The 19,990-nt window shown below is 33.4% G+C and overlaps 3 protein-coding genes across 5 annotated transcripts; 1 reads left to right on the top strand and 2 right to left on the bottom strand.

The window, feature by feature from the left end:
• Positions 1 to 32: 32 nt before the first annotated feature.
• LOC121974408 (solute carrier family 35 member F1-like) lies at positions 33 to 2,398 on the bottom strand. 3 transcript variants are annotated; one of them, XM_042525452.1, is made up of 12 exons: positions 2,281 to 2,398; positions 2,051 to 2,218; positions 1,877 to 1,971; positions 1,743 to 1,800; positions 1,424 to 1,615; positions 1,272 to 1,348; positions 1,113 to 1,195; positions 914 to 965; positions 768 to 836; positions 589 to 675; positions 441 to 505; positions 33 to 347 (listed from the first exon to the last, which is right to left on the bottom strand). In XM_042525452.1, exons 2-12 carry the CDS (start codon positions 2,157 to 2,159, stop codon positions 224 to 226), a joined length of 1,011 nt encoding a protein of 336 aa, XP_042381386.1. In that variant the 5' UTR covers positions 2,160 to 2,218; positions 2,281 to 2,398; the 3' UTR covers positions 33 to 223. The 3 variants fall into 3 exon arrangements, with proteins under 3 accessions (XP_042381386.1, XP_042381385.1, XP_042381387.1); XM_042525451.1 differs by lacking the exon at positions 2,281 to 2,398 and having other exon boundaries at positions 2,051 to 2,272; XM_042525453.1 differs by lacking the exon at positions 2,281 to 2,398 and having other exon boundaries at positions 1,877 to 1,994; positions 2,051 to 2,184.
• Positions 2,399 to 8,533: 6,135 nt separating this feature from the next.
• LOC121974405 (ferredoxin, root R-B2-like) lies at positions 8,534 to 11,726 on the top strand. The gene is made up of 2 exons (XM_042525448.1): positions 8,534 to 8,688; positions 10,990 to 11,726. The coding sequence occupies exon 2, from the start codon at positions 10,998 to 11,000 to the stop codon at positions 11,451 to 11,453; it is 456 nt and encodes a 151-aa protein (XP_042381382.1). The 5' UTR covers positions 8,534 to 8,688; positions 10,990 to 10,997; the 3' UTR covers positions 11,454 to 11,726.
• An 889-nt stretch (positions 11,727 to 12,615) lies between these two features.
• LOC121974404 (zinc finger MYM-type protein 1-like) lies at positions 12,616 to 17,084 on the bottom strand. Its single transcript, XM_042525446.1, has 2 exons — positions 16,875 to 17,084; positions 12,616 to 15,432 (listed from the first exon to the last, which is right to left on the bottom strand). The coding sequence occupies exon 2, from the start codon at positions 15,119 to 15,121 to the stop codon at positions 13,961 to 13,963; it is 1,161 nt and encodes a 386-aa protein (XP_042381380.1). The 5' UTR covers positions 15,122 to 15,432; positions 16,875 to 17,084; the 3' UTR covers positions 12,616 to 13,960.
• Positions 17,085 to 19,990: the final 2,906 nt, after the last annotated feature.

Below are 19,990 nucleotides of genomic sequence, written 5' to 3'. Positions count from 1 at the left end.
CCTTCAGAATTCGCATCTCTGGCATTCGATTCTGTCATCAACCACACCAATTTATTCTTAGAAATACTAATTTATTTTTCAAATAATTCTTGAAAAAAAAAATATTCCCAATCAAGATTGTTTTTTTTTTCCTTTCCATTTTGCCTTCAGAATTCGCATCTCTGGCATTTGATTCTGTCATCAACCACATTAATCGATTCTTAGAACTTCATCTGCATCTTGTTCAAGCTCTCTCTGTATTTGTATCTGAACAAGTCTCATGTTGCCCATTCACTGCTGAACTTTCTTGTGGGATTCTCTCATACTGTAAAGCTTCAGGGTCTCCTCCATTTGCAGTGTTGTTTTCTCTAAAAGATTTGAAAGTGAAATTTGTAGATTAGATGAAAGTTTAATAACAGAGTATATAAATTCATTTTTATTGTTTCTGAAATGTAACTTACTTCACTGAGTAAATGATCAAGCCAATAGCCACCAAACCAAATGCAAGATAATACAACCAATCCACCTGAAATTTGTATTACCACACTGTAGTTAATGAAGGAAAACACATACATTTAGACATGATCCGGGAAGAAATGGAGATCCTACTTGATCATGATAAAAGAAGACGCGAATAGCGACGGCCCACATATCGGATGTGAGAAGAGACAGATTGAACAAGGTTGCTCCACTCATCTGCAAAAAGATTTTTAAACCATCCTCAATGCAAAATCATCATTGTCTTAACATCATTGTGCTTTTAAGACTATGTTAAAATTTGAAAATACCTTCATGACAAAAGGAACGACGGTGTAGAACAAAAATGTTGCGGCCGCAAAGCCACCGAATAAACATATCTGTAAAGCGCACACAAAAAAAAGGGGAAAATCTAGTTTCCATAGTATGTATCAGAAAGAAAAGTTCAGAAACAGACCATTGTGGCAGACCACTTGACTGATTCAAGATCTTTCCTCTCTAAAACAGCACTAAGCATGTTAGGGAATCCGGTAATCGCAAAACAAACATAATTTGTAGCTTGACTAACAATAGCATCCAAAAAACAACATCATTAAGAAGAGAGCAAGCAGAATGGTTTAAGTCTTCTATGCTGTTTTTGTGTGTCGAAAGGATACATCTCACAGGTACCAACTAGCACCCCAAATATCCCTAGCATTGCCAATAACTCGACTCGGTCTTTCCTCTTGACACAAAATTCCTACATTGTTTTGGAAACACAAATTGGTACAGAATCATTTAACTATATATTAAGTTATCACTGCAGATTGGCTAACCTCGCCGACATTGCTGAATGCATAACAAACTGTCCCTGCAATCACTAGTGTATCACCAATAATCGGTTTGCTTCCACCTGAAACACAAATCATCCACCAAAGCTGCTATCAAGTCATCGAAACAAACAAGATTATGATCTAAGATTAATTACCTCCACCGGATACGCCAACATCGGAAAGAAGCACCAAGCCAAGGCCTAACACACACACTGCAGCACCCACAAATTGCCATGGAGAATACCTTGTCCCTAGGGCTATCCAAGTGAGGATTATCACCCATGGAATAGTCCAGCAATCCAGCAATGTTACGCTTGTAATTGAAGTGTACTGATAGGCTTTAACTACTGCAGCAGATTATTAATAGATCATCTGAGTTGTATGAAAAGAAAAATAGTCTAAGAAACTAGAGTTGAATTGCATTCTACAGCCAGTAGCTGAAACATCAATTAGGAAGTGAAGAAAAAAGATTACTCAAGTAGTTGCCTTGAACATCGACAATGGCTAAGGCAAGGTACCAATACCAAGGAACCTGCAACAGATCTTAGCATATCAATCGATTTCATGAGAATTCACACAGTTAAATTATTGCTCAGATTAAGTCCCACCATAAGTCTCTGACCCCTGAACAAGAAAACAGCTCCATACACGAGAGACAGAGAAAGGTAAGTGAACCACGACTGCGTTAATGGTGTATCAGTCCCTTCAAATGCAAAAACACAGAGACTGTGCGGCATGAGAGAGGCAGATCTATAAGGAAATGGAGTAACTGACAGATTTACCGAGCTCTGCTATCAGAGAAGAAGTGAAGCTAGCTATCGCAATGAAGAATGAGACGAGCTGCCCGAGGAATAGGACGAGGGCCAGTCTCCATGCCTCCTTCCTCTCCATGCTCGAGCTGATCACAGGGTTGAAGCTTCAGATTGGTTTGAAATTCCTGATTTCTGATGCTGGAAGAGAAATAACATAATAAAAAGAAATCTCCACTGAGAATTAAAAACATGCACGCTACCATTGCTCTGTATTAAAGAAGTGGTGAGCTCAGTAGGTCGTGATCAGCAAGTGAATTGTAGAGGAAACAAACAGGTTGGTGTTCACGCAGGCTCGTGGTGTCTCCCTGCCAAATAGTCAAAGCGAAACAACATGGAGAATGGTGGATTTGAAACGCTTTTTATTAATTTTTATTAAAAAAAATTATCCGTTAATTCATTAAAATTTAAATTTTGTTATCCCAGCTTTAATAAATATGAATAAGATTAGAGATCATTTTAAAATGAATGCAATAAAGGCTGGCTGCGTGAGCTATTTTGTCACTTTGTTCTTGATTGTGCAGAAGTAATTGTGAAAGTTAAAAGTTAATATCGACGGGATCTTTATAGTTTATTCATAAATCGAAAGAGGATGTGCTGGCAACGGTGACCAGTCCCGTGGAGAGTTAATTTGGATCAGCGTACTTCACGTGAGATATAAAAGCAGATCCTTTCAATATTGAGCTTGTTTAATTAAAATATAAAGTGGAGAGTGGCAATAATATTTATCATTTATTTGTTTATATGCGGTCGTCGGTAAAGAGGTCCTGGATTTTTGTTTTCTAAATTAATATAATTATTAAAATAAGTTTTTATAAAAATTTAGTTTTTTAAAATTACTAATTAAAATTTTATATTTCAACTTAGATAATAAATCTTTTTTATTCATAAAATTATTAAATTACAAACAAATAAATTACGGAGAATATTTTACTCTAACAACCTGTTGTATATGGAAGAAAAAATCTATTGAATCTATAGGGTAAATAGTATTGACTAAATCTATAAATAAATCTAAATCATTAATATCATATCACATGTAATTTTTAATAAAAAATAAAATTCAAATGCATTTTTGACAAAAGTAATCACCAAACAATTTTAACTTTTTCATAAAAATAAAATAAAATTATCTTCTATATCTTAAACTATTCAAACCTGTGAAAAAAAGATATCATCAATAATATAATTTAAATAATTAATTTTAAAATAAAATCTTAAGTGAAAAATTTTACTTTATTAGGTCATTTTCATTAAATTATTTGTTTCTTTCAATTATATATTTTTTAATGAAATTTTGATTGAATATTTCTTTCATTTCAATTTATTCGATAGAAATCGTACTACGTGTGTAATATAATATATTAAAATTACATTGACCTTTTATATTAATTAAAATATTTTAGTATTAAAATACTAAAGTAGAGTTATTAGGGTAAAATAACTGACTTTTGAAAATCTGAATTATTTGGGTCTTTGAAAATCCGAATTGTTTGGATTTTCGAGTGTCATTCTTACGGCTTTCCTATGAAAAAAAATTAATTTAATTTAATATTATACTTATCTTAGTAAAAAAAATTAAGAAAAATATATTTTTTTTAATATTGTCGGTCTAAAATATTTATAAAAGCTTCTTTGATCATAGTGTTGTCAATTCTAAGATGTGGGACTAAAGAGAACTATATTTTTTTATATAAAACAACCCGAGAAAATTAATGATGAGAAAAATTCATAATAATATGCCGCAGCTAAGTCTCGAAATCTAGATCACTGATTGTTTCACTTGTGGAATTACTAATAAATCTTGGAATTATTTTTAGTGTGAATAGAAAAAAGGATATTAACGTAAATTCATTTTAGGCTTCATCAAAGTTAGTTAGTAAAGGAGAAGATTTTTAATAAAATAGTAAGAAGTAAGATTACTAAAACTGCAATAATAATTTTAATATATTTATATTGTAAAAAATTACTAATAGAATCAAACGAAGGTGTTGATTTTTTAGTTTATATAATTAAAAAAAATCAATTTAATGGTTAAGAGGGCACAAGATCATAACGGCCATAAGGACGTAAGTTTTTGTGGGATCAAAGAATCAAATAGATTTCAAAAATAAAATATACAATTAAACTTTAATAAATAATATTTTAAATAATTTAAAATTAAAAAAAATATTGATCTTGTCTGAATGTATGAAGCTGGAAAGCTGGGGAAATAGCAGTTTCGCTGACTGGATGAAGACCTCACTCTTTTCTGTAAAACAAAATCAAAATCAGGGAAGGGGTCCCTGGCGTTGACCCTCCGACGCTTAAGTTAGGAATAGAAGAAGAAGAGAAAGTGAAAGTACTGGGGACAGATATTCAGCTTGCCCTCATTTAATGATAGATGAAGTATTCTCCTTTGTTTTCTCTTTTCCTTATTAATTATCTGTCTTTTTCTCTTTTATTATTTTATCAGTTCATTATATGTACAATGCCAACGTCATACCTGGAGCCGGACGGGTGACCCGTTCAACTCGAGGTCCTGGCCCGCTCAACATGCTCTCCTGTCGACCGGGTTGGCCAGACACTGATTTACTCAGGTGGTCGACCAGATGATGATCCCTCCGATCGTCCGATGAACCTCTTTCCGCTCGGCTACGGTCGAGCCCTACTTAAGCTCTGGTGTTGACCGCCTTGACTTTTGACCTACACCCAATTAACTCGTGGAAGGTAGGCTCCTCATTATCGCCGCATCACAAGTCTCCCCTTCAAGTTTAGTCGAAGGAGGCTACAAGTCCAACTGACTGGACAAAAAGATGTGTCTTCGGTGATTTCAAGGTCAATTCGGCCCATATGCCGATCGGCCTGTGCTTGGTCTTTAATTGCTAACAAGCCCATGCCACTTTAGCTTCATTTTGCTGTTGTCAGGTTCAGCTTTGTGACCCGTTCTTTGCGCCAATCGGGATGATACGCAGCAACACTTAGCACGTGTTTTTCTTTTTCTCTACGCATCCTCGAGCGAGTTCGATCGTGACTGATATCATCCAAATTTTTTGAAGATCGTGCAAATCTTTGATAATTATAGCCGAGCACGAGACCATACCTTTTTTAATTAAGCTCATTAAATACTACCCAGTGATCGAAGGACACGTGCCCTCACTGCCACTGTACGCTCGACGTGACAGGCGGATATTCTCTTGTAACGAGGTATGCGTCTTTTCAAAATCAACGATGGGATCTATTTCTAGGTTTCCGTAGCTTTGGATCGGACGACTGAGGTCGATCGGTTAAGAGGTTTATAAATTTTGCATGTGTCGTCGTCTTCCTCACTCTGCGTTTTTCGTTTCCCTCACTCTGCGTCTCCATCTTCGAATTCTCCGGCGATACTGTATTCTTCTTCTTTTTTGGCAATCATAGTAATCTCTCTAGTAAATATTTTGTACTCTTTAATTTGACTCTGTTAGTTGTTCATAGTAATTCTCGCGTTCTTTCAATCGAACTTTGTTCTTGATTGTGCAGAAATAATTGTCAAAGTTAATAGTTAATATCGACGGGATCTTTATAGTTTATTCGTGTCACATCCCGTGGAGAGTTAATTTGGATCAGCATACTTCACGTGAGAATGAGATATAAAAGCAAATCCTTTCAATGTTGAGCTTGTTTAATTAAAATATAAAGGGAAGGCAATAATATTTATCATTTATTCGTTTATCTGCGCTCGTCAGTAAGGAGGTCCTGCAATTTTTTTTAAAAAAATTAATATAATTATATAAAATAAGTTTTTATATAAATTTAGTTTTTTAAAATTACTAATTAAAATTTTATATTTCAACTTAGATAATAAATATTTTTTATTCATAAATTTATTAAATTATCTAATCATTCTTAAAATATTATTAAATGTAAAAGTTAACTTCACTCGTGACTCAGTATCATCAATCTTATAGTAAAATAAAAAAGCAAATTACAAGAGATATTTTACTCTAACAACCCTTTGTGTATGGAAGAAAAAATCTATTTGAATCTATAAGCTAAATAGTATTGCCTAAATCTATAATAAATCTATCAATATTATATAACATGCAATGTTTTAATAAAAAATCAAATTCAAATATTTTTTGTTTTAAAAAGTAATCACCAAACAATTTTAACATTTTAGATGTCATAGAAAAAATTATCTTCTATATCTCAAACTATTCAAACCTGTGAAAAAAATGATATCATCAATAATATAATTTAAATAATTAATTTTAAAAGAAAATCTTAAGTGAAAATTTTACTTTATTAGGTCATTTCATTAAATTATTTGTTTCTTTTAATTATATATTTTTTAATGAAATGTTGATTTCATATTTATTTCATTTCAATTTCTTTTATAGAAATCAAATACCTTTTCTCTATGTTGGTGCAGCAAGGTCGATAAGAGGGAGGTGAATTGCCTACAAAATAAAAGTATACCCTTCTCGATTCTTTCAACTCAAACAGTGCAATAGTAATAAAGTAAACTAACAGAAATAAAAAAAAAAACTCAGCAATTTACTTAGTTACAACCAAGAAGATTGTTAATCCAAGACAGTAGAAAAAGCTCAAAAAGATCTCATTCTCTGAAGGCGGAGAAGCCTTTTACACACTAGAAGCTCAGAACTATTGCTAGAAATGAATACAGAGTTGATTGCTTGATTGATATTCATTTCCTAGTTCCAGGGGCCTTTATATAGCTCCTGGAAAGCCTATCTCGAGGGTCCAAGGCGCCTCCAATAGTTTGATCAGATAAAACTTTATGCAAATCCAAACGATAATTTTGGTTGAGTCTGAGGCGCCTCAAACAGCCTTGGAGGCGCCTCGGACTAATCTGAGGCGTGTCCAAGCTGTCTGAGCCCAGAGGCACCTTCAACACTTCATGAAGGCGTCTTCAGCTAGCTTTCCAGCTCCTTTTGACTTTCTTTTAGCTTCCAATGCTCCGATAATTTGGGTGATTGCGATCAACCGGAATAGGGCTCATCCGAATCCAATTCTCGATCTTTTCCTCGAGTAGACTTCCGTCGTGACTTCTCGTCCCTCGAACGCGGCGCACAATCTTCTCCTCCACCCGTGTACTCTTCCGCAGTTCTCTCGTCCTTCGGACGCACTGAGCCCGTCGGCTCCCTTCCCGTGCCGTCCTTCTCGCTAGCTGTGTCTTCAGCTCAACTTCCTGCTCTTCTAAGTTCCTGCATACTTAGACATATGGATGAGATAACTAGCAGAACCTAATCTAACTTAGTTGACCATATTAAAACACTCACGGGGGGCCAACACTCTATAATAATTAAAACTGCAATAATAATTTTAATATATTTATATTGTAAAAATTTACTAATACTATTAACCGAGATTTTTTTAGTTTATATAATAAAAAAAATCAATTTGGTTAAAAAGATTAATATATTACTTTGCATCCATGAATGAGGAATCCTACTTTCTATTTTTGTTAAGAGGACAAAAGAGCGAGGAGGGAGAGGAAGGGCACATTCACTACGTGGGCAAGAAAAATGATATGAAAATACCGACAAAAAAAAAGAAAACGGCACAAGATCATAACGACCATAAGGACGTAAGTTTTTGAGGGATCAAAGAATCAATTAGATTTTCAAAAATAAAATATACAATTAAACTTTAATGAATGATATTTAAAATAATTTAAAATTAAAAATGAATATTTTAAAGATAATTTTTAAAATTAAAATGAACTTTTTTAAAAATAATAATATAATTAATATAAAAAATTATAAAATAAACATTTAATGACCTATATTTCTTGAGCGCGAATGGAAACTTAATTCGGATATTTCATTTTATTTATTTATTTTCTTATTTAAGTCAAAAATGTATTTATTTTTCTGACGTGATTCATGCAGTACGTGTGAAGTTAAATATTCTATTTAAAGAAATACGCCGTCTTCTTCCTATTAAAAAAAAAAAGACATTTTTGAAGTATTAAAAAAATAAAAGTACAAACAAAAACGTTTTTTTCATAATTATATATATGGTATACTGAATTTTTAATAATTTTTTCACAATGAAAATAAATTTAGTAATTTAATGGAGCCGACGGCTTTATGAACCGTTCAAAGGTCGTCCACTTAATTGGCCATGCTAAATGGACGGTCGTTGGCAAATATTATATACCATACCTTCTAAGTCTGTAATTGGTTAGACTGTTTCGGGGCCCATGGAATCGACTAATGAAAAGTCGACGATTGTTGACTGACACGTCACCGTCGACCCCTAGTTTATGATTCCGGTTTAGACCCGTTGTTTCCACCTTCGGCGACCCGGCATCAGGCAGGTATTCGATCCAATCGGATTTCCACTTCTTTCGTGCAATTTCATATCCTGTCCGTTAGATGGTGGAGAGCCCAATTTGGATCGGTAGGATCGGCGGCTGGTAATGCTATTCGACGACCCGGCTTGTCGTCAAGGATCCTTTGCACGGTTCTTCCCCACTCGCGGAACAGTGGAGCAGAGAAGATCGGAGGCATTAAAACGAGCCCTCGCCTCTTTCGAGGGCAGGCACTGCGTGTTCTTCGTCGGTCTCCGCTCCGGTGATCTACCGATCTATCGGGCTTCCCGGTCGTTTCTGTTCGTTTCGTAAGGTAAGTCTATTTTATACGCAGATCTTGTTCTTTGGCGCTTGTTATGAGATTGACTACAGCGGATGGTTTCTTTCCTACGATTTGATGTTTGGGGGTAGTTTTGTAGTGTTTCTCTAGGTTTTCTTCCTTACAGCTTAGATCGCTTTCGGTTTGCTTGGTTAATCCCTTTCGTATCCTCTTTTTTTTCCTCATCTCTACTGGATTTTTGGATTTTTTTTTCCCCCTCAGAAAATAATGGACAACAAGATGCATACTAGAAACCTTGTCTCTTGTGAAACTTTTGGCTTTTGCGTTTTTCTAATTCTCTGCTGAGCAATCCTTGATAGGGATATGATTTCGACTGGCAAGTTTACTTAGTGTTCTAGAGGGGTTTATGGGAAATAATTATTTGGAAAATCTTGCAACGATATGAAGAATAATCAAAAGAAACCGTGATTTTCAGCTATCATGGAAAACCTTGTGCTGTTTAAATTATTCTTTCGTGTGAGTTTTTTTTTCCTTCTCACACTTTATTAATACGTAGCATACCTACTACTATCTCGTGTTTATATTTGGTTCTCAAAGTCCTCATATATCTCACTTCTTTAACTCGTAGTTCCTAGTTTATTGTTTTGGGACTGGGAATTAAGGGTATCAAAGGTTTGTGTTAAGATTCTATTATCTAGCCTAAATTATTTGGAAAGGTCCCTATCTTTCATAGCATCATGACTCTGATCTAAAATAACAACCAGTATGTATCTAATCCTCCTTTAACAAAAGGACAAAAAAAAAACTAAGCAAATATCTAAAACGGCATACCTAAAGAAATTTCACAATGAATATGCTTGTTTTAAAAATTCTTTAAATGGTTCATTTTCTCCTATGAAATCTCCAAATTACCTCTAGGTCCAATTGTCTTCTCATGTGGTGCTGACAAAATTAGACACGACCTGAAATATGACATGATTAACACACACGATAAGATATGAATTGTCAACCCTATCCTCGTGCACAAGAGCTATCACCATCTTGATGAATTTAAATATGCTAAAATGTAAAAGTAACAATATTTTTGTTATCAAGGTCATGCTTGAAAAATGTCTATGCTTTTTCTTTTGTATTTTATGCAATGGAAGACCATCTAGGTGATTTGATTCAAAATGGACCGAGACATGTTAAAATGCAAGCAAGATGATGGTGATTTGAATACATATATGTCCTTAAATCTGTATTTTATGCACAAGAAGCCCATCAAATTAATTTGAATAAACCACTTGATGGCCTAAAGTAACTCATTTAAACCTATATAATCCAAATAGACCTTGCTTTTGCAGATATAATGGCACACTTATTTCTGTCTAACATGATAATGTTTAGGCTCTCAAAAAATTCTATAAATTAAAAAAAAAATAACTTTCACAATATTAAGGATGTTTTAGGTATCTAAAAGAAGGTGAAAAAAAAATGAAACTTGAATGTGTCCATTGGGAAATTCCTAACTTGGGATATGCTTTTTATGGAAATTCGCCCTATATAATCTTCACCTACTATCTAATGGTAAAAATTGACTTGGTTTTTAGTTTTCCGCGGTGAGATTTGGGATTTGTGCACTGCTAAAAAATGGAGGATGCTGCAATTTACTTACAGCACCCCCTTTAATCCTGCACTGGAAGTTTTGTGCTAATCAACTCTCTCACATGGTGAACGTGACCCCATCAGAGCCTTTTCTTAGGCTTGGTGAAGTGACTAACTAAAAATGGTTGCATCTGATGGAGTCTCTATTGTTGTCTTGACTAATGTTAATTCTAGGCTAAGATATACACATTAGATCTTGACAAAGAATAAGTATGCATGGTTGTGACACCAATTCTGTCCCAAACTTCTGAAGTCGTGGGTTTAATTAAAGGTTTTAAATGGACTAGGTGATCATGCTGATGATTCTAGATTACCTATTGTCCAATTCTGTCATTGTTTGCAGTGGTGATAGTTCTTGCACTTATGAATTTTGTAGGCTTATTTATTGTAGTCGTCACATGCCTTTTGATATTGACAAGAGTAATGGAGCTAAATTTGTCAAAAGGAAAAAATGTTATATTTCCTTAGAGCTTTTGTTGAAATTTCTATAGGCCAATTGGCATATTTTTAGTCCTTACCCATGTCACCATTTGATGTTTATCCATATCTAGAGATAGTCTCTGTATGATTGTTCTTCTGTATTATCATATTCTTTGTACAAGTCTCGCATCAGCAGATCATCTCTTCTATACCTGGATTTTGTTTCTTGAACTTTGATATAACCTGTTCCTTTGCCCACCTTTTCAGCTAGCACAATGTCGACTGTTTCCCTCTCATCTGCCTGCTCACTGAGGAGCCATGTCATGCTCCAGCCGTCCTCTCAGCTGATTAAGACCCCGTCATCACTGAGCTCCTTGAAGTGCATCTCAAAGGCATCGGCCCTCAAGGTATCCAACAACTTTAGGGCGTCAGCCATGGCAGTGTACAAGGTGAAACTGATCGACCCAGAAGGGGTTGAATACGAATTTGAAGCTTCAGACGATACCTACATTCTCGATGCAGCTGAGGCTGCCGGAGTGGAGCTGCCATACTCCTGCCGAGCCGGGGCATGTTCTACATGCGCTGGTCAAATGGTGTCCGGCGAAGTCGATCAGTCAGATGGCTCCTTCCTTGATGAAACACAAATGGGAAAGGGTTATCTCCTGACTTGTGTCTCTTATCCGAAATCCGATGTTGTTATCCACACTCACAAGGAAGGCGAACTCTATTGATCGGGTGCATTCAGTCCGTCATTCTTTCTTTAGCGTGCCTGAAATGAATAAGACACGGAGTCAATTAGGGTTCATTTGCTAAGTTAGATTTGCGAACTTCATTGTTTGTGTTGTTGCTTATATTATACTGTTCAGGCTTTAAAAGTCTAAAATTTCAATGCAATTCGTGGTAGCAAGCCCAATGTTTTTTTTTTTAAAAAAAAAATAATTATGTTGAATTCAGGTTTGTTTATGATATTTTAATTGTAGTCTCATAAATTATAGATTGCCATAGATTATTATTATTATATAAAAAATTATTCCTCTCGCTGATACTTTTTTTTTTTCAATTCGTATTATGAAAGTTTGAGAATTGTTTTATCATTAGAGAGAAGCGTAGCAGACAACATACCTAGATTGTGTTTTCGTTCTCTGATTGAAGTGGCCTTCTTGTGTAAAATTCCTTTCTTTTCGGTGATCGTGGAAATTCCCCATGAGGACTTATATTTGAACTTCATATTTCAATAATCTCTTGACAAATGGTTTATGCGTTTGCATAAACATGTTTATTCATACGAGTGCCAACTTATGGGAATCTTTCGTCAAAAGCACTTCATTTGAGATCAGTGGTAGCCTACACGGATAAAATTTCTCGTCTATCAACTGAAAGTGTAGGATTTCTCCAACTTTTTCTAGTAGTTCAACTCTAGAAATTGGTAGGTAGAGTGTTTCTCTTGGAAGGTTATATTTACATTTATCTTTCAATGAAAAAGTATACCATTTAATTCAACCATGTTATCTTTCAATGAAAAAGTATATCATTTAATTCAACCATGTTGTAAAATAAAGTATATGGATGTTCATAACCCCCAATAATTTTATAAATTCCCTCATCTACATAATCTATCATCTTTTAAACTCCTAAGTTATGTAAATCCACAAGGAGTTTCAATATGATTATATACCTATAAATACATATGTATATATTCATTTCAATGAGTAAGAAAGAGAGTGGAGAAAAGAAATAGGTTAATAATATTTTTTTTTCACATACAATTGTTTATATAATTTCACAATACGTTATCAGATAACACGAAGAGCACTATTTTTTTTAATAAGTTATAGATAATATCAAAAAAAATGTATAGATATATTTATATATACATATTTTTTTCCTCTCAATCAAAATTATTCACATGCCAAAAAGTTAAATTTATAGTTCCTTAATCATTTGTTAGCTATTATCTGATTAACTATTAGTTAGTTATTTATTTATATGACTTGTAACGTTTCAAAAATTTTACAATATTTTACAGTTACGTATTACCAAATCATCTTTTAATTATATCATATTTTATCATTTATTAATAAATATATATGATGCATGATAATTATTATTAATAATTTAGTTTTCTTTGAAATAGATTTTCACTATATCCAATCTTTCAAAGTTAGAGTTTGTGGCTCTTGACATTTCGGGAAAAAATTATCTATCGTGGATTTTGGATGCGGAGATTCATTTGGATGCTAAAGGTCTTGGAGACGCCATAAAAGATGGAAATAAGAAATCTTTACAAAATCGTGCAAAAGCAATGATATTCATTTGTCACCATCTTCATGAAGCATTGAAAATTGAATATTTGACGATTAAATATCCACTTGAGCTATGGAATAATTTGAAGGAAATGTATAGCCATTATAAAACCGTGATTCTTCCAAATGCTCGTTATGAATGGATTCATTTACGTTTACAAGATTTTAAATCTGTAAGTGAATATAACTCAGCAATGTTTAGAATTAGCTCAAAATTAAAATTATGTGATGTAAAATTTACTGATGATGATATGTTGGAAAAAACATTCTACCTTTCATGCATCTAACATGCTCCTGCAACAACAATATAGAGAGAAAGGTTTTAAGAAATATTCTGAGTTGATTACATGTCTTCTGGTGGCTGAGCAAAATAATGAGTTTTTGATGAAAAATCATGAGATCCTTCCAACTGGTGCTAGTACAATCCCTGAAGTAATGAGATAACTGGTAAAAATGATAAACGACAGCATAGACAAAAATTTCATCATGGTCGTGGTCGTGGCGCCTGGTCGTGGTCATAGATACGGAAATGATCGATCTCAAGAAAATCATGATGGTTATAATAAAAGAAACACAACAACTCACCAAAAGTGGGTTAACAATAATGTTCACCAAAAGTGGATAAATGGCAATGATAAAAGGGTTCAAACTGGACAAGATAATGATGAAAAAATTAGAAAATTCATGTTATAGATGTGACATGAAAGGACATCGGTCACATACTTGTCGTACGCCAAAATACTTTATTGATTTCTACCAAGTCTCTTTAAAGGGCAATGCAAAAGATATAGAGATAAATGTTGTCTTTCAAGACAATAACACAATTGTTAGTCCTTCTATGATAACACATTTGGATGTTTCTGATTTTTTTGCAGATCCTGATGGAGGGATAGACAATTTGATTGGAAATGAAGATATTTATGGAAATGTCTAAATTAATCAAATATTTTAAAATAAATTAGTTCATTTGCTATTATGTTTTCTTTTACTAATCTTTTAGTTGTTTCTAATTGAAAAGATTGTAAAACAACTTGCAATTCATTGAAAAGACCTAAACCAGTTGTATCTTCTACATTTATAAATTCTAAAAAGTACTCTTCTATTTTAATTGGAGTCTCTGAAACATCTACACATCTTAATATGAGAGTCATTTGTTCTTTGTGACTTGCATCCGGTGTACAATCAAGAATTACTGAAAAATATTTTGCCTCTTTTATTTTTTTAATTATTGCATTCTTGACTTTAGAAGCTAGAAGAGATATTAGCTCATTTTGAATTTTATGACTAAGATAATGATAATGAATCTTTTTATCTTTAATGAGTCGAAAATGCTCTTGCATTATTGGATCAAAATCTGCAATCATTTCAAGTAGACCCAAAAAATTACCATTACCATCTTCATAAATTTTGTCATGTGTACCACGAAATGCCAAATTATGTGTAGCAAGACATTTGACAACATCAACTATTCTTAGCATAACATGTTTCCAATGTTTTGTGTCCTTTTTAATTTGTTCTTGTATTTCCTTATCAATTGTCAATGTTTTCTTTAATCTCATTTGTAGTTCAACAAAGGCTCTCAGATTAGTGAAGTGTTCAACACTATTTTCATGTTGTTTAAGTTTGTCACATAAATGTTTCCAGTCATTAACTCCTTCTTTTGCTAAATTACTTTTGGTGTGTATTACTTTAAACAACTCACAACAAATACAAAATACTTTGTCCAACTCCTTCGAATATACTAACCATTTTCGATCACGAGTCTCACCATTTGGTAACATTTGAACATAGTAAGTATGAGAAAAGTGTCGAGATTCTTTATCTAAAGGAAACTTAATAATATCTTCTCTTTTAGGGCCTCTTTCCACAAGTAAATCTCTCATTTTTGTATCAAGGTTATCCCAAACTCTTGGATCAAATATGTTTATATCATATCTAGGTGTCGAACATTGATATTCATTTGTACGCTCATCATCACAACAATTATCAATATCTTTAGTTTTGTCAATTTCAGTTTCATTCAAATCATTAAGATATGTATTCTCTTCGTTCTCATTTTCTACATATTTCTCATTCTCATCACTTTCATTTCTCATAAATTTTTCATATTCATTACTATTATTTTCAACAAAATCTTCATTTGACAAATTTGATTCATTACTTAAAATTTGAACTAAGCTTTCTGTTGTGTTATGTGATTCTTTACTAAAATATTTATTCAATGAACCTCTAGCTTTGGGCTATCTCCTCCTCTTTTTTCTTTTTTTGTCTTTTTTGATATCAGAGAGTTGTTTCATGATGATAGATAATTATGAACAATAAGCAATAAACAAAGAACAATAAAACCTGATATGGAGAATTTTTCTTTGATTCGAAATCCACTTATATAAGACCTAACACGGATATCCTGCAAGTTTATAAAAAACACAACAATTTAATTGTTTAGAAGTTTGGACCTTATTCATGCAATTAAAGACACAAACACATTAATCTAATTAGCTAAATGACATGAAAACTTAATTAATCTACTTATCATTTACTAGCTAAAAGAATCCATTTGAAGAGAATAAACAACTAGAAGCCAAGGTTTTTTAGAGTAAACCAATAATAAAGTTTTTTTAATCAAAACTAAATTCCATATATGAAAAGAGAACTATAATGTGAGGGGCCAGGGATATACATGCATAACAAAATAAAACCTCACCTCTCCAAATTTACATCTTCCAAGCTCTCAAAATAAAAAGGATCAATTTACACGTTCACACCTATCCAAAAGAAAATCACAACTACGTGCATCTATCTTTGCAAATTTCTTGGAAAAAACCAATGTCCTGCCTCAAACCACAGAAACGGAGCTTTATCCCATATTCACACTCTTCAGTTTTGAAAGATCGTAAACCCATCCTTGTTCTTCCACTAATAGAAAAAGCCCCAAGCCACCAAACAAACCAAGTCCCTCCAATTCCTCTTTTCCTTGCAAATCTGCTTTCCAGCATAGTATCGGAAAACTAACAGCATATTTTCAGTCCATCAGCACTATACAAAGACTATGAATTCCAGCCAACAAATCAAATTTCTCTAAGAAATCATCACCCTTTTACTTTTAACAACAACTCCAGATACCTCCATGAAACCATGTGAAACTGCCCACAGATTTACCAACTTGGCACAAGCATACAAATTCTGCTCAAAGGATCTGGCACAGTCCCAGCACCTCAAACACAAAAAGGATAACAACTTGCTTTTGTACAATAAACCTCGAACTCCACAGCAACTGCCCACTTTTCCAGCCAGCACCATTTACAACTTCCTAATCTAAAACCTCAGAAAGCACAGCGTGCCAGGTTCTGTCTTCCACTCCAAAAACTAGTACACCATATAAGATACCATAGAGCATAAAGAGAAAAACTATAAACCAGCAATTGATAAAATCCAATAGGCTCGAATACAAAACACCAAAAATCATAAGAACTGGAGGAACCCAATCAATCCATAACCCTTGTCAGCCTACTCCACTTCTCTAAAAACATATTTACAATATCTCCTACCCCGGCTTAGAGGAAGATCTGATATATGGTAATTGGTAAACCAAGCCTATTCTAACTTGAAAACAGTAAAAAATTGGGAAAATATAAGTACCAGAGAAGAAGAAGAAGGAGTAGAAATCATCTGCATAATAAGAACAATTTCGATGCAAATTGAAAAGCAAAAGTTGAAATTGTGGTAAAATCTAGGTATACAAACCTTAATTGATTGTCTAATCAAACAACAAAACCCTAATTAACTAGGCGAAGAATCGAGATCTAGTCGCGGACCGCGGTTGCCTAATCGATAAAAACGATTACTAACCGGAGGACTGGAGGAGCAGCCGTTGAGGTTACTGACGACGCTGACGATATCCTCTCGATGGTGAGGTTAAAGGCACTGGAGACGGCAGGGTCGGTGAGGATGGGAGCCGAGAGAATCGTCGTGAAGGTGAGAGTCGAGAGAGCTAGGGATTCGCTTTAGACTTCGGAGATGGCTTCTCCGCTTCGACAACGGGCGAGAAACCAGAAACGCTAGGGTGAAGAATTAAAATTGTATTAATATATATATATATATATATATATATATATATATATATATATATATATATATATATATATATATATATATATATATATATATATATATATATATGTTTATATATATTTTTTGGGCCCTTAGTATTTGTGGGCCCTGGGCAAGGGCCCTGGTAGCCCTGGCCCAGGGCCGGCTCTGGATGTACCAATTGAACAATCAATTAATGAGGTTACAACTCACCTGAAGCGTGGTAGACCAATCGGTTCTAAAGATTAAAATCCTCGGAAAAAAAGGAGCAACTAATCAAGATATTCATTTTGAAGCGCCTAGGTCTCCTATAGAGACAACTGACATAACTTTTGATAAAACTCCAGAAGAGATCCAGATACTTGAAAATAATGAAGAAATCTCAATAAATTATGTCAGGACATGGAAGAAATTGAATCGATCAAGAATAGTTATCGACAATAAATTTGCATACAATGTAGCGCTTGAAATTATTTATGAAAATGATGATCAAGAACCTAAATCTATTGAACAATGTCGTAGTATACATGATTGGTCAAAATGGAAAAATGCAACTCAAGAGGAATTACACTCACTTGCAAAATGTGAGATTTTGGGACCTGTAGTCCAAACACCAAAAGGTGTAACCCCTGTAGGGTACAAATGGGTTTTTGCACGAAAGTGAAATAAGAAAAATGAAATCATAAGATATAAAGCTCGTTTAGTGGCACAAGGTTTTTCTCAAAAACCTAGTATTGATTATGAAGAAACATATTCCCCTGTAGTGGATGCAATCACATTTCGATATCTTCATTATATGACAGCACAAGAAAAGCTTGAAATGCTTTTGATGGATGTAGTAGTAACTTATTTGTATGAAAAACTTGATAATGATATTTATATGAAAATCTCTGAAGGGCTCACAATGCCAGAAGCATCAAGTTCAAATTTTAAAAATATTTATTCAATTAAATTACAAAGATCATTGTATGGATTGAAGCAATCTGGACGTATGTGGTATAAACGTCTAAGTGATTATTTGGTGCAACATAAATATCAAAACGATCCAATATGTCCATGTGTTTTTATAAAAAAGGATGGACTAAAATTTATCATTATTTCTGTATATGTTGATGATTGAAATATCATTGGAAGTCCTGAAGAAGTTATACATACAGTTGATATCTTGAAAAGAGAATTCGAGATGAAAGATCTAAGAAAAATGAAGTTTTGTATTGGATTACAAATTGAACATTTTGCAAATGAAATTTTTATCCATCAATCAGCTTATACACTAAAGGTTCTAAAACGATTTTATATGGATAAAGCTCATCCATTAAGTTCCCCGATGGTTGTTCAATCGCTTGATGTGAACAGAGATCCTTTTCGACCTAGTGAAAATGATGAAGAACTGCTTGGTCTTGAAGTACCATATTTAAGTGCAATTGGTGCATTAATGTATCTTGCTAATAATAAAAGACCAGATATAGCATTTGCTATAAATTTATTAGCAAAATATAGCTCTTCTCCAACACGTAGACATTGGAATGGAATTAACCATATATTTAGGTATCTTCAAGGTACCATCAATTTAGGCTTATTTTATTCTAATATGTCTACTTCAGAGTTAATTGGTTATGCAGATGCAGCATATTAATATGATCCACATACAGGTCGATCTCAGCTGGTTATTTATTTACATATGGTGGAACAGCCATATCTTTGAGATCTATCAAACAAACCATAGTCGCTACATCATCGAATCATTCTGAAATACTTGCAATACACGAAGCAAGTCGGGAATGTGTTTGGTTGAGATTAATGATTCAACATATCAAGGAAAAATGTGGTTTAACTACTAATAAGAAAATTCCAACAATATTATATGAAGACAATGCGGCATGTATAGCTCAATTAAAGGAAGGGTACATCAAAGGGGATAGAATTAAATATATTTCACCAAAGTTCTTCTTCATTTATGATCTACAAAAGAATGATGATATTAAAGTTCAACAGATTCACTCTAGCAATAATTTGACAGATTTATTTACTAAAACATTATTTAGAATAACATTTAAGAAATTAGTGCATGCTATTGAAATGCGGCGATATAGAGATCTCAAATGATATTTCAAATAGGGGAGTAAATTTTCACTATACCATATTATGTTGTCCGATAAATTTATCGTGATACAGTTGCGGAATAACGTACTCTTTTTCCTTACTAGGTTTTTTCCCATTGGATTTTTCCTAGTAAGGTTTTAATGAGGCGGATTCCTTAATTATGGGCATCCAAGGGGGAGTGTTGTAAAATAAAGTATGTGGATACCCATACGCCTAATAATTTCATAAATTCCCTCATCTACATAACCTACCATCTTTTAAACTCCTAAGTTATGTAAATTTATGAGGAGTTTCAATATGATTGTGTATCTATAAATACATATGTATATATTCATTTTAATAAGTAAGAAAGAGAGTGAAGAAAAGAAATAGGTTAATAATATTTTTTTGTCATATGTAATTATTTATATAATTTCACAATAAACCACTAGTTTTTAGTGTTATCACATTAATTTTTTTATCATATTTTCTGTAGGTTGGTTAGAGCTGCTAATAAGAAGGGGGCAAACATCATACTTATGCAGGTATCCGAACAAAATCGTTCATACTTGTAGCAAAGTATTTGTCACTGCTTACTGCCAGCTGTTTTCAAATGAAATCTTTTTTCATATTAATGATATTGTAATTCTAATTCAGTATTACCCTTCTAACTTAATGATGGAGAAGGATTTTGTTTCATTTTTAAGTGTCACTTTAACAAATTTTATTTGGATCTATCAAACAAAAAATAAAAGAAAAAATCCATCATAACATTAACATTATCAAGTCTTATG

The sequence above is a fragment of the Zingiber officinale genome, chromosome 4B, assembly GCF_018446385.1.
Source record: "Zingiber officinale cultivar Zhangliang chromosome 4B, Zo_v1.1, whole genome shotgun sequence".
NCBI lineage: Eukaryota > Viridiplantae > Streptophyta > Magnoliopsida > Zingiberales > Zingiberaceae > Zingiber > Zingiber officinale.
This window is presented reverse-complemented; position numbering and strand designations above follow the sequence as displayed.

Bases quoted from the DNA above. Each gene is read 5' to 3' on its own strand.
- LOC121974405 (XM_042525448.1), top strand. From the start codon at position 10,998: ATGTCGACTGTTTCCCTCTCATCTGCCTGCTCACTGAGGAGCCATGTC.
- LOC121974404 (XM_042525446.1), bottom strand. From the start codon at position 15,121: ATGAGAAATGAAAGTGATGAGAATGAGAAATATGTAGAAAATGAGAAC.
- LOC121974408 (XM_042525452.1), bottom strand. From the start codon at position 2,159: ATGGAGAGGAAGGAGGCATGGAGACTGGCCCTCGTCCTATTCCTCGGG. The intron at 1,801-1,876 runs GTGGGACTTAAT...GATCTGTTGCAG, and splicing joins TCAGGGGTCAGAGACTTATG to GTTCCTTGGTATTGGTACCT. The intron at 966-1,112 runs GTATCCTTTCGA...TAACATGCTTAG, and splicing joins CTAGTTGGTACCTGTGAGAT to TGCTGTTTTAGAGAGGAAAG.